The sequence below is a fragment of the Balaenoptera acutorostrata genome, chromosome 1 (genome assembly GCF_949987535.1).
Source record: "Balaenoptera acutorostrata chromosome 1, mBalAcu1.1, whole genome shotgun sequence".
Lineage (NCBI taxonomy): Eukaryota > Metazoa > Chordata > Mammalia > Artiodactyla > Balaenopteridae > Balaenoptera > Balaenoptera acutorostrata.
The window spans coordinates 109,683,653-109,697,898 of NC_080064.1; the positions used below are offsets into that span (position 1 = coordinate 109,683,653).

Genomic DNA, 14,246 nt, shown 5'->3' on the forward strand with positions numbered 1-14,246 from the left:
GGCATGTGGGATCTTCCCAGACCGGGGCTCGAACCAGTGTCTCCTGCATTGGCAGGCGGATTCTTAACCACTGCACCACCAGGGAAGCCCTACTTAGTATTTTTTATCATCACTCTTTCATCCTCCTCCCTTTCATCCTCTCTCCAACACTATGGCCACTTTTCTTAAGCCCCCTAACTCCCACTTCCCTCTCAAGTATCAACCTCACATCCTATTCCACAAAGAACACGGAAGCTGTCAGACAAGGACTCCCATCAATTACCTACCCCTATTCACAAACAGCTGTGAGTTTACGCTTTGTTACATCTTCACCTTGAGTCTCATGCAGGATGAGGTATATATCCTCCTGCTTCAGACCAATTCCTTACTCAGCTGACTTGCTAACTAGACTAACCTCAGCACCTCACCTTGTACAGTGGCTGGCACATAATAAGTACTCAATAAATGTTTGCTGAACTATTCTTTAATTAACCACATCCACCTGAGCTCTTGCTTGCCCCCCAACTCCCCGTTTCTTTTTGGAACCCTGCTTTTTGGTTATCATCATTCTCTATTGAGCTTCTACTTTTACTTGTTCCTTTCACTTGGTAAATATACATGCCTATCATTCCCATCCTAAAACAACAGCAAACAACAAAACCTTCACACACCACTCAGTTTTACAAGCAAGATTCTACCTTTACCAATCCATTGCAACTGGTTTCAAAAAGGTTACTAACTGGCAAATCAAATGGACACCCTTTAGTTGATTTTTTTGTGTGTGTGTGTGGCTGCGTTGGGTCTTCGTTGCTGCGCGCAGGCTTCTCATTGCGGTGGATTCTCTTGTTGCAGAGCATGGGCTCTAGGTGTGTGGGCTTCAGTAGTTGTGGCACACGGGCTTAGTTGCTCCGTGGCATGTGGGATCCTCCCGGACCAGGGCTCGAACCCGTGTCCCCTGCATTGGCAGGTGGATTCTTAACCACTGCACCACCAGGGAAGCCCCTTTTAGTCCATTAAAAAAGAACATTTTCTGATTTTATTCTTGCTTTTAGAATTAAAATTACCTGTAGTGATCAAATACATGCTCACTGCCAAAATCCTGAAAAGTACAGAAAGTGGACACACACACACATACACACACCTTAAACCATAATCCTGGCAAATAGTTATTCACGATTTTGGCACACTGCTTTCCTGAAATTTGGGGGCACTTTTTATTACATAGGTGAGATAGTCTTGTTTTTAAACTTAACTTCTAATAGCATTTTACACTATTGACTGATTGAGTTTCTCCATTAAACTCTGTCCTTGGGCATGACATCTTCCTGATTCTCCTATTTTGTTGGGCCCTTTTCTCTATTCCCTTCAGATGTTAGCCTTCATCAGGATCAGTTCTTCAGTCTTTCTGCTCTATATATTTTCACGGCCATGGCTTTACTAGTACATCTTGAAGTCTACAGAATCTGTATCTCCTATTCTGACTTTTTCTCCAACCTCTAGACTCATAAATCCAGTAACTTTCTAGTCATCTACTCTCGGATGTTCTATAGGCACCTCATATCAACTCTTCTGCAAAACTGAACTCATTGTCTTCCTTGCTAAACTTGCTCTTCCAGCTGTATTCTCTCTCTGGATTATGGCATCATCATTTACCCAGCAACTCAGGCCGGAAACCTCGGAATTTTTTATTGGAGTCCTGTCTCTTCCCGAGTCCCACCCCCATGAAGTTCTGTTGATTGTACTTCTCATATATCTCTTGAATCTGTTCACTCTTCTTCATCCCCACTATCATTACCTTCTTTATTTCCCAGTCATATCTAACCTACAGTACTGTAGCAACGTAGTCTGTCTCACTCATAACTCAACTAACCCATGGTAACAGTTTACTAAGTGTAGTACAGAATTCTCCACTTAGATGTTTGTTACTTTAAACTTATTATGTCTGAAATTGAATTCATCATCTTCCTCTTCACAATAGCCTTAACCCTTCCCAACTTTTCCATCCCATTAATAATAATTAATAATGGTAATACATCCATTTTACCCTCTCCAATCTCTTCCTGACACTGCAATCAGAAAGATTATTCTAAGGAGCCAATCTGATCATGTCATTTCCTTGCTCAAAATCTTTATTCAGCAGCTTCACATTGCCTCCAGAATAAAGTCTAAAGGGCCCTTTGTGATCTAACCCTTGCTTCCCTCCACCGACATCTGGCCTCATTCCTTGCATGCTATGCTACAGCTACTCTCAGTTATTTTAAGTTTCCAGAATGTAATACCTCTGCATCTTTTCACATACTGTTTCTTCCACCTGGAAGACCTTTCCCAGTCTAATCCCTTTACCTAAGTCCTACTACTCCATCATATTTCAGCTTAGAAGCTACTTTCTGTGAAGGGATTTTCCTGACTGTTCTTCTCCCACCTGCCCAAATTAGGTGTGTATTCTGTGCTTCCAGAGCATTTTGTGCTTATCCCTATCTTAGCGCCGAATCCTTGTATTCTAATAATTGTCAGTCTACCTATCTTTATTATATCCCCCAATAGTCTGTAAGCTCCCTGGGGGCAGGAACCATATCTTAGGCACTGCTGTAGTCCCTGAAGTAAGGGCTTTTCATGCTTTATCTTGTTTAATCGTCACAACAGTCATTTGTGGTGGGTACGACATCATTCCTATTTTACAAAATAAGTAAACTTAAGCAAAGAGAGTTTAAGAAACTTGTCCCAAGTTACCAAAACCAGGAAACCTGACACTAGAACCAGTCCATCACTAAATCTATTACCTTTAAATCCCTTCTCCACACAATTTGGCAGTGACCTATCTAAAACACAGAACTGACAAGATTTCTTCTTTGTAATCCCCTCAGTGGTTCCTATGCCTGCGGGCAGGCCACATCCTTGTCTACCTTCCTGGCCTGGTCTCCAGTCACTCCCCAGGACTCACTTGATACTGCTACTGCAGAATCACCACAGATTCCACACGTTCATCCTTCTCTAAGTGTTGGTCCCTGTACAAAAATGCCCTTTCTCACCTTACCCTTCTGGAGAAATCCTGTTCCTCCTTCAGAATTTGCTCCATGAAACCTTTCCTGATCACTTTTTCTTTAAAAAGATTTATTAATTCATTTATTTATTTTTGGCTGCGTCGGGTCTTTGTTGTGGTGCGTGGGCTCTTCGTTGTGGTGCGAGGGCTTCTAGTTGTGGCATGCGAGCTCAGTGGTTGTGGCACACAGGCTTAGTTGCTCTGCGGCATGTGGGATCTTAGTTCCCTGACCAGGGATCGAACCCACGTCCCCTGCATTGTAAGGCGGATTATTTACCACTGGACCACCAGGGAAGTCCCCAGATCACTCTTTTTTTGTGTTTTTATGGTTGCACTGTGCAGCTTGTGAGATCTTAGTTCCCCGACCAGGGACTGAACCGGCCCGGCATGCTTCCTGATCACTCTTTTCCCCACCCCATTGCAGGCAGTGGAATCCTGCCTCCACTCTCGGAAGCTATGTGACTTGGCCAAGTTACTGATTTAGTTTTCTCATTTGTATAATGGCAAGACTAAGACTACCTACTTTGTAGAATTGTTTTGAGGACTAAATGAGATGATGTAAATTGAGTACTTAGCAATGGGCTAGGTGCAATTACTATTAAATACTTGTTCCTATTCCTCTATGTAGCTGGGCTTCTACTGCTGCAAGTTTAACACTGCAATATGATTTCCTCATGTGTAGTTTCCCCACCAGAGTGGAATCTCCTTGAAAGAAGCACCCACATTATCATTTATATTTTAGCACAATGCCTGGTATATTATAGGCACTTATTAACTGATAATTGAACTAGACAATTTAATACTACCCATCTTTCAAGGCCCAGTTCAATCTCCATTTCTTCCACTAATATTTACCTAATGATTCCAGCCCTTTGAATTTCCCCTTCTCAGAATTCTTTTACCACTGACATGCATTATATGTAGAAGTGTTGTCTCAATGAGGCTTCAAGTTCTTTCAAGGCAGACACCATTTCTTACACTGTTTATCTGCCCAACAACTGCTAATATTTCCAATCGCAAAGTTAGAGTTCAACAATTATTGGGGTTGGCCAAAAAGTTCGTGTGGGTTTTTCCGAAAGAGCTAACGGAAAAACCCGAACGAACTTTTTGGCCAATCCAATACTTGTGAATTAAAACATTGCTGCCCAAGCATGGGCAGCCTCATCTTATCTTTATTAGTAAGTCACCCATCTGTAAGAAAATTCACCTAACAACTCATCTCCTGACCCTCCTTCTCTTAGCTTGTGGGAATTCTGCTTAGAACTACGTTAATTTGGAGACTTCCCTGGAGGTCCAGTGGTTAAGACTCTGCGCTTCCGCTGCAGGGGGCATGGGTTCAATCCTTGGTCAGGGAACTAAGATGCCGCATGCCACGCGGGATCTTATTTATTTATTTATTTGGTTGCACCGGGTCTTAGTTGCTGGAGGCAGGCTCCTTAGTTGTGGCTCGCCGGCTCCTAAGTTGTGGCATGCAAACTCTTAGTTGCGGCATGTGAACTCTTAGTTGCGGCATGCATGTGGGATCTAGTTCCCTGACCAGGGATCGAACCTGGGCCCCCTGCCTTGGGAGCGTGGAGTCTCATCCACTGCGCCACCAGGGAAATTCCCGCCACTCGGGATCTTACATTAATTTGCTTTTATCTGTATGCCACTGTCATGTCTTAGCTTCCAAGGGAACAGATCTTCCCTTTTCCTTGTTAACCTCCCTCAAGGCCCAGTAGAGGGCACTATACACACAAGGGCTGCTAGTGTGGGTGCCACTGGCTGACTGTAGATATCGTCAATGGCAATACTCCGAGCTATTTTTTTTTGCCTGTGTTTTCCATGCTAGGGCCACAACAGCTTAAAATAAATGCTGCTGGACAATAATAATGGTGATTTCATCCCTGCCACCCTGCATATCAGATGGCTCAACTGAGAGGCTTGTCAGCACAATCATCACTCAACCATGTTGGAGGAGTAGAAGAACCCTTGAACCCACTCTTTGGAATAAAGATTTTAGAAGACACCAAACTAAAATAATGGGCAGGAACAGGTATTTGAAGCACTGCAGAATCAGTCTTCCCTGACTGCCTAGCCCTATAGTATGGGAGTGAAGGAAAAGGAATGGCAAGTTTTAAACTGAAACAGAAATGGGAACAAACATTTCTTGGCACCCCAGGATCCCTAATGCTACGCTTAAACCTAAGGGCCAGGGAAGCCAAGAATAATGGAAAAATCATATAAAAGCCTAGATATTAACTCAAGCTCTTCAGTAAACTAGCACTGCCACCTTGTAAGTAACTTATTTCTATATGTCAACTTCCGTTACCTGTATATTAAATGAAACTGCACTAACTAGATGATTCCACATCTTGAGACTTGCTGGCCTCATTCCCCAGCTGTAGCCACCTGGCAAACATAAAACTAGGGACAACATGCTCAAAAAGAAGTCATGGGACTGGTTTAAGGGGAATAAGGATGAGAAGGCTCAGAAACCCCACCACAATAAACATTCATACATCTCCTAGCTTTAAGATATAAAGTTTAGGGAAGTCCCTGGCAGTCCAGTGGTTAAGACTCCGTGTTTCCAATGCAGGGGGCGTGGGTTCGATCCCTGGTCGGGGAACTAAGATCCCATGTGCCGCGTGACCAAAAAAAAAAAAAAAAAAGAAATGAAGAAGTATCTAAAAACAACCCCAAAACGTGGAGACCAGAGAAAAATGGCTCTAATCGCTAAGTAAAAATTTAAAATGTTCTCTGTATTAAAAAAAAAAGATATAAAGTCTATACCTTTTAAAGTATATGAACTTTTTCATATATTTTCTTCCAGTTAGACAATAAACCCCACAAAGGCAGGGAATGCCTTTAATATATTTCTCCAAATCACCTGGCTCACTTAGTGTCTAGCATGCTGTTCAGAAAGGCTGATGGTTAGGAGGCATCACAATCCCCTGGCTAAATCAGGAGAGAGCAAGTCAGTGTAACATCCCGAGTAGCTGAAAACTTATTTGGAAAGTTTCTGATTAAGAAGAGAGAATGAGGGCTTCCCTGGTGGCGCAGTGGTTGAGAACCTGCCTGCTAATGCAGGAGACGCAGGTTCGGGCCCTGGCCTGGGAAGATCCCACGTGCCGCGGAGCGGCTGGGCCCGTGAGCCACAGTTGCTGAGCCTGCGCGTCTGGAGCCTGTGCTCCGCAGCGGGAGAGGCCACGATGGTGAGAGGCCTGCGCAGCGCGATGAAGAGTGGCCCCCACTTGCCACAACTAGAGAAAGCCCTCGCACAGAAACGAAGACCCAGCACAGCCAAAAATAAAAATAAATAAATAAATTAATTAATTAAAAAAAAAAAAAGTAACTGAAGTGAAAAACCAATTGAGGACACAAAACAAGGCAAAAATATAAAAAAAAAAAAAAAAAAGAAGAGAGAATGAGTTAGATACTGAGAACATTCCTTCTCTAGTTTAGAAGTACTCCTCCCCCTCAACATGATAGAGATTTCTCTGGAATATCTTATGTCTCCTGGACCCTGTTTATCTTCCTTGATGCATACTCATTTGAGACGCCAATCACATTTGGGAAAATACCATGATAAATTCTAATCAAACTTGGGCAAATGGGCAAGTTTCAGTCTTCACACATGGTAGATTGGTGTGAGTGTGAGAGGAGACAAGTGAGTTTGTTTCTCCTTGGGTAACATTTCTTTTGTATATTACACTCACAAGTAGTTTTAAACTTTTTTCAGTGGCAGGATTCCAGTGATGGTTAGGACATCATGAGGAAAGAAGTGACTCTGCCCCCTGCCGGCCACTAGCAGAAAGGCTCGAGTTCCTTTTAGCTTACTACTAGAGGTCACATTTCTCCTTCACAGACATGAGAGCTTGTGAAGGAATGGAAGACTGAAAGGGAAAAGGAAGAGCAGGCTTCCTTTTTTGCTTAGCCTGGACTGAGCTTTAGGTGTCAATAAACCATTTAGATCAAATACCGCAAACCCCTTATTCTGTGAGTCAAAACCTGAGGTGGCTGCGTCTTCTGCATTAGCTATAGAAACAGTAGCTTGGACAGGAGTCAGGAAAAGTCCTAGTCTATATGCCAACGTCCCTGCTCCCTCTCCGTAAATTAGGGAAACGGGGAACCCAGACACATCCCACATGAAGGGCCCCTGTTCCTTAGAAACTTAGGTCCCCACATTGGCTTCTCCCCTTGAATGGTGTCTTCAGTCTTGTTTTCTTCCCTTTCCCCAAACCCCAATAAAACACACCAACTGCTTCAGAGTATTTCTGGGTTGGGTTTTTTTTTTGTGGGTCTTCTTTTGTTTTTTATTTCAAACTGAAAAAGTCCCCTGGGCTCTATGGGGCTCCCCACGCTCATAGCCCCCTTCTCCCATGCTCACTGCCCTTCTTCCCACAACAAATCTATTTCAAGGACAGCACTTTTTTTTTTAATGAACAACTGAGTTCTCAGCTTGCTCTGCAGAACCAGAGGAGCTGTCTGCATCTTTCATATTTAGACGGTCAGTTTCTTTTATCTGACACCAGGTCCCCAGCCACATCCAAGCAAACAAGGCATTCTTCTACAGAGCTGAATTAGAGCCTCTCATCTTTTGTCCATTTTACTTCCTCCTCCTCACACCCACCCCACACCAGCCACATGGCTAAGGATAGTCAAGAATGTTTTTATCAACTCCAAGCCCTAATTCATATTCCCCCAAATCTCCCACTCCACCCTCCCAACCCCCCACCCCACCCCCAGGATTTCACTGAGATGTCGCCCAACAATTATTTGGAAAAAAAGGGAAAACAAAAAAGGTTCAAGGTCTTGGTGCTCAGCCCAAGGGGCTCCATGCGCTGGGACACCGACGGGCAGGGGCTTCTGCCTCTCCAGCCCGCGCCCGAGCCACCTCCTGACCCCTGGCTGCAAAAGCAGGGAGGGGCCGGAGCCAGCACAGGACCCAGGGGGGCAGCGTCTCAGGATCTGGCGGAGCCCCGGGCAGCATCATTCAACTTGGCCACTGCGGACGAACACAGAAGAAAAAGAAAACACTGTCAAGCAGTAAGGGAAAGAACCCTAAGTTCCACCCCAGTCTCTACCCCATCACTCTTCCACACTTAACAATCATTAGGGCTACCTGGCACATGTCTCAATCCTATCCAGCGAGTTGTTTAAAAAAAAAAAAAAAAAAAAGAATTTCAGTCTTTTCCTGTTTTCAAAACAAAATGTTCTCTGTCTTTTTGGAGATACCCATGAAAACAAAAACAGAAAAAAAAATTCTTTAGACAAGATCAAAATAACTGGAGGTTTTCAGGGGTCTAAGCTGCCTGGATCAGAGCAGGCTTGCTTTCAGAGGCACGGCCAGAGCCACCTGCAGCAGCGGAGACGGACGGGGGCACACAGCGATGAGACGGTAACTGCACGGAGGTCAGGGCCAGACAACACACATGTTGTTTTGAGTGGACTTAGTAATCTAGGTTTAATCAAAGCAATTTGGATTTGGATTTTGAAATGACCCTTCTTTGCCATGGAAGCTATGTACTTCACGCTGTGGAAACAGGTGGCGTATACAGAACGTAGCTTGCTTCTTTGTTTTCTTAGCCTTGAAGATGACCAGGTGGAGACAGAGACCAACAGTTTTTCTGATTTCCCTATTTGTTCTATTCCTTCCTAAAAACCAGACTCACTGTGGCCTCAGTCTTGAGGAGTCATACTGACCGATAGAGAAAGCAGCTCAGACAGAAAAGAAAAGAATACAAAATTTGAGAAGATCGGAGATGAAGAAAACGTACAAAATTATATATATATTTATATATATAATAACATGACATATCTATGTACAACATGTCTGGGACAGTTGAGGAAACTATACAAGGATGTTCAGCATTTTCCCCTTCCCACATGGACTTTAGACTAAGGAAGACAGCATGAGGAAATGGAGCAAGAAACACAAAAATTATATACAATTACAAGTGACAGCCAAGGAGTTTGGGGGCCAGGGAATCACAGGATCCTGCTCTCCCCATTCCCTCCTCACCAACTTTTTCCTATCCAATCTGAATGATGGCCTGAAAAGTGAATGGCTGGTCAGGAAAGCAGCAGAGACACACCCCAACACCCCCCGCCCCACCACGTGCATTAGCAAGTTCATCAGTCGTTCTCATCAGGCCAGATGTGTGGTACATCAGAACTGGTGAGCTGAGAGGGCAAGAGGATTATAGAATCTTCCCCTCCTGAACAGCTAGTTCTCACCCTGCCCTCTCTGTGATAACTAGCAGGCTGCATTCAGTAACATTCAGGCCAAGCTAGTGATAACTAGATGGACGATGCTGGCCACCTGCAGCCCCTTTCCTCCACCTGGTTCACGATCAGCGTTGCTACTTCTCAGAGCACAGGAGCTGGGTTACTGAGCTCTAGGAAGGCAGAGATTTCTCAGTGCTCCTTCTCTTTCTCCCTAACCACCTTCCCCAGCTTCCTCCAAGGTGATTCATCTCCTGAGAACCTGCTGCTCCAGCCCTGCAGTGGCACTAAGCCCCGGAGGCTCGCTCAGTTCATCCCTTTTCTTCTTGTCTCCCTAACAATACACCTGGCAGCTGATAACATCTGAAATATGGGACTCCAAATGTGCATGACTGAGCATGTTTCTTCAGGCCCACAGCCTGGCTGCCAGAGCAGCTTTTTAGCAGCAAGGGCCCAGATTGTAGGAAAGCAGGTGAGGGCAGAGGCAAGAGCTTTCATGGCTAGCTTCTTAGAATTTTTTTTCTTGACCCTCAAGACCATGATACTTATGAGGCCCTCTTGCCTGAATTTATAACCCCCAAACCTCAACTTCTCTCCCCATGTAGGCTTCAAATAGTTCCCCTCTGTAGGCTCACCTATGGGCCTTCCTCACTTTTGGCTTTACAATGAACAGCACAGTTTTTTTCAGGATTTTAGAATCAGAATCAATCTTATCTATATTCAACTGTTTTACAGATGAGGAAATAGAAATCCAGAGAGGTTAAATGACTTGACCGAGGTTACACGTCAATTCTGCCTAGACTGAGTGGAACTAGAACCCAGATATCTTGACTCTTAACCCAGTGTTCTTTCCACTATCCCATGATACTTTCAAAAAGCAACATGCTGGGAGAGAGAGAGAGAAGGTGCCCATTTTATGTGAATTATATCCTCCAATCTTTACAATATTTAAGAACCAGGGCAAACTGTAAAAGACACTGACTGAGTAAAGGAGGTTAAGTGGGCATTATAGTTTTAGGCAAGCAAATCAGTTTTTCTTTTTGAGGCTTCTCTAAACCTGCCATAATGGAAACATGAAGCAGTAGCAGCCCAAGGGACAAAACACTTAAAGCACAGAAAACAGATCCCATTCAATCTACCTTTCCCAACCATGTCAGGTTAGCCTTGGGATGTTAAACCTGTCATATTATTCCCAAGGCCTAGCCTAACCAATTTTGGGATATTCTCTTCCAAAAGGAAAAGTCACATCTCCCCAGTTTCTTGTACAAAAGAAAAAGAGAGTTTGCAGCATTATCCAATCCTAGTCTCCTATTTCTGAGCCCCTACCTGGGCTACGTGAGGGTGTGGAAATCTCAATTTATCCAAAGAAATGAACTCAGAGCCTCTCTTCAGCCCGCATTACCTTCTCAGCAGCCCCCAGGAGAATCACAGTCATTTCTGGCTAGCAAGCTGAGAAGATATAACTAGGTGCCCATTCCATCCCTGCCTATGATATACAAAAGTCCAGTGGGTGAGGAAGGGGAGCAGAAGGGGGCCCTGGTTACCCCGCAAGCTTGCTGGTGACGAGTGAGGACTTTCTCTGGGGCAGATCCTGTGGGGTGGGGATGTGGTCACCAGTCACCAGGTTCTTGTCTGGTCCTGCACTTGGCAGCTGCTTATTCTTCATCTTGGCTTTGGCCATGTTGTAGTCTCCTGAGTCAAAGTACTTTTGCTAAGAGACAAGAGGGAGGTTTAGGTGAGTGAGGAGCTCTGGTCTTCCTCAAAAACAAGGAGACTCACATCCACTATAAACCTTCATCCACGCTCAGATCTTTCAAGTCTCTTTTGGATTAGTCTCTTGCATACAGAGCTTAGCATTAATTACATTTACTTATGTCTTCTCCCCAGTGTGTTCTGACTTTTTCAGGTATGGAAGCAGTTTCCCAGCTAGGGTGTGTTATTTTTGGAGTTAAGAGGTAGCTCCTACATCCTCTGTACCCATATCTTTTGTAGCCCCATGAGTACAGGATGGTTCAACCAAATTACTGACTTTATTCACTAAGGCTTATGAGGACCTATTAGCCTCCAATGGGCTTGGTGCTGGGGAAACAGAAATGAATAAGATACACAGAAGGGTCGATCTGGGGCTATTAGCAGGAGATCAACCTCAAGCTAACAACCTCAAAATTAAAAATTATTCTCTCAGACTATGAATAGAAACTGGGTTTGTTCATGAGAATAATGTACTTTCCTCTGACTGCAAGCACTCCCACACATGTTCCATGGCTCTGACAGCCTGCCTACGCCTGCCTTGCTTACAGCAAGGTAAACTGCAAATCAGCATCACATCATCATCTGTGACTAAGACTCAGTAACCGGGATTCTCCACAGGGATCTGCTTCCCTCTCCATTTCATCCACATAGAGAAACACATTCCAGGTTAATGACATACAATCCCTCAGTCAGCTTTTGGTACCTCTGAGGACTGAGAAACCTTATCAGGAGCTAGATGGCTATGAAGGTAAGACTCTGCCTTGGGAGGAGGACCACCATTCTGGACAGGAAAAATAAGTCTCTTCAGGGAGCATAGTTAATAGTTGGTGCTAACTTCAAGGGTCTAAAGACATCTACTATTCATTTCAAGTTGAGGAAATCTGTAGGACAGATGGGCTGATCTTTTTCTGAAATGACACACCCCAAAATTTAGCTCTAATCCTAAATGTGCAATCCTAAAACTCCCACCATCCAAACAGGCAAATGTCTGGAGGCTGTCAGCATTCCAGACTCTAACATCCTTCCCTCACTACCCCCAACCCCATGCCCAAATGTCCCTACATTAAGCCTGAATATCCTACGTGGGAAATCAGAAGATAACTGATACCATTTCAGGGATTTACAATATTTGCCTTGCTTTTTACAAGTTTCTAATTTTTCTCTACTACTGCCCCACAACAAAACCTTCATATCGGTGTTCAGTAGAACTTCCACAGAACTCATCCCTAAGGCCCCCTTTGGCTCCGAAATAAGAGGGTAAGAGATTGTGCCCCATACCCCTTTCTGGAGTCTCTTCATGAGGAAGTCGGAGCCTCCAGGCTTTTGTCCTAGGCTTGGATATTTGGCCTTTAGCTTTGCCTCCTCGGCTCTCTCAGGGAGCATACCTTCTTTCTCCTGTGTGTCCTGGAGGAAACAATTGGGCCAACAAAATTAAACACTAAGAAGCAACTGCTTCTAATATCTGATAACTTTTATACTATTACCTTTTCCTGGAGGTCTACCCATTAGTAAACATGCTATTTCCACTCTGTTCTTAAATAAAGCTAGACCTTTGTTCAAATCCCTAAAGCTCAAGATGACTGTATTGTGAGAAGAAAAGATAAGTTGCTTCTCACACGAAACCCAGGGAACCACCCCAGTGACCTGTGAGTGACCTATACCTAAACCTAAACACAATACTTCACTCAAAGAGCAAGTGATATCTCACTCAGAACAGAAGCTAGGAAAGACAGAGAAAAGAGCTAGCAGGGCTTCTGGTGATACAAAATTAGTAGGAAAGCTCCCTAGCTGTCCCTAAAATGCAGTACAGGTCAAGTGGGAAATCAAGGGGGATAACTGCTGAGATGTTCCCTCCTAAGCTAGTGAGCAGATAAGTCTCTCTACGGAGGAGGCTAGCTATGTAGCCGTCTCCAGACGCCTCCACCTTAGTAATGGGACAGCATTGCTTCCATAAACACTGTAGTTGGAAGGTGACAGGTAAACAGAGATTAAAATGACACTTTTTAACCTCAAGAAAATTAAGGTGCAGTAGGTTCACTAGTATTTACCTACCAGCTTTGCCAAAAAATCAACACCTTCCCTAGTGACGGAAGTTTGGGGAACATGCCAAGAGCTCAATTAGCTTGCGGGGGGCTCTTGCTGTTACTCTCTGTTTGCTTTTTGTAGGCCCTGCTGCCCTTTTCTTTACTGACTTTTTAAAAAGGGACATGAAGCCAAGTTGTGGTTCTTTTTAGTGGAATTACATTCCCTTCCCTTGAAAACCTGGCACAGACATAACACCAGGTGTATTTCATGAACCCGAATCCAGTACTAAATGTTATAAGTCAAATACAAACCCCTAAAGAGGGTGGCGTGTTTTCATCACAGAATTGCGGGTTAACTAAGTCCCACTACCTTGGAAGTCTGGGGGGAATATGGTGGCGTCTTTCTTGTCACGACTCTGTCGGCGTCTTTTCTAGGTTTAACCTCCATTATTCTGTTTGGAACTCTAGTCCTCCTCAATTTTGTAAGGTCCTCTTTGAAGGTGGGCAACAGACCATCTCCAGCGGTCAAAACAGCTCTCTTTGAGAAAGTTGCCGCCTTAAACTAGCCATGATAATAATTACTCTTCTCCCTTCCCCCAGTGCTGGTCCTTTTTAAACGTCTTTACCTCGACTTGTATCTTTCTGGGGATTTAGAATGCGAGCCCCAAGCCTAGTTGTTGGGTCATCTTACCCCTACTAACCAATAACACACATCTCGTCCCGGGACCACCAACCCCCTTTCATTCACCCAGTCTTTCTAAACACCCGCCCCGCGCCCAGGCTCGGCCAATTATAGCACAGCTTCAATGAGTTGAGCGGTAGGTCTACTGGCCAATCAAGAAGAGTACCGCACTGATTGACAATCCACCCAACTAACCAGCGCCAAAGCAGCAAGCCGTATTGAAGCTCACCCTGCATGACGCGAGAAGTGGCCAACCCCTGCAGAGCCCGAGACCATGGCGACCAATCCGCGCTGGTGGCAGACCGTCTCCCGCCCCATCACGGTCGCCCCCAGCTCGCCCACCGCACCCCCTCCATTTCACCTGCTTCTCCTCGCCAGTCTCCTCCGCAGGGTTCTCCTCCTCTTGTTTCTGGGACATGGCGGGACCGGGACTGTGGAGTGTAGGGGACCCAGGAAGTCACCCGGAGAAGGGAAGGGGGAGGGGAAACGGGACAACCTGAGCTGCTTCTTCGGCTCCTGTCACTAGGGTTGCTCAGTCAAAATGGCGGCTCTTGCCTGTGAC

The 14,246-nt window shown here is 44.8% G+C and overlaps 1 protein-coding gene across 1 annotated transcript; it reads right to left on the reverse strand.

Moving 5' to 3' along the window:
- Nucleotides 1–7,269: 7,269 nt before the first annotated feature.
- On the reverse strand, nt 7,270–14,246 carry ENSA (endosulfine alpha). The gene is made up of 4 exons (XM_007177998.3): nt 14,046–14,246; nt 12,257–12,382; nt 10,771–10,937; nt 7,270–8,006 (listed from the first exon to the last, which is right to left on the reverse strand). Exons 1-4 carry the CDS (start codon nt 14,100–14,102, stop codon nt 7,991–7,993), a joined length of 366 nt encoding a protein of 121 aa, XP_007178060.1. The 5' UTR covers nt 14,103–14,246; the 3' UTR covers nt 7,270–7,990.

What these genes read in the sequence shown, in the direction of transcription:
- ENSA (XM_007177998.3), bottom strand. Translation starts at nt 14,102, where the DNA reads ATGTCCCAGAAACAAGAGGAGGAGAACCCTGCGGAGGAGACTGGCGAG. An exon ending in AGACTGGCGAGGAGAAGCAG is followed by an intron (nt 12,383 to 14,045) that starts GTGAAATGGAGG and finishes TGTTTCCTCCAG; the next exon opens with GACACACAGGAGAAAGAAGG. An exon ending in TGAAGAGACTCCAGAAAGGG is followed by an intron (nt 10,938 to 12,256) that starts GTATGGGGCACA and finishes CTTGTCTCTTAG; the next exon opens with CAAAAGTACTTTGACTCAGG.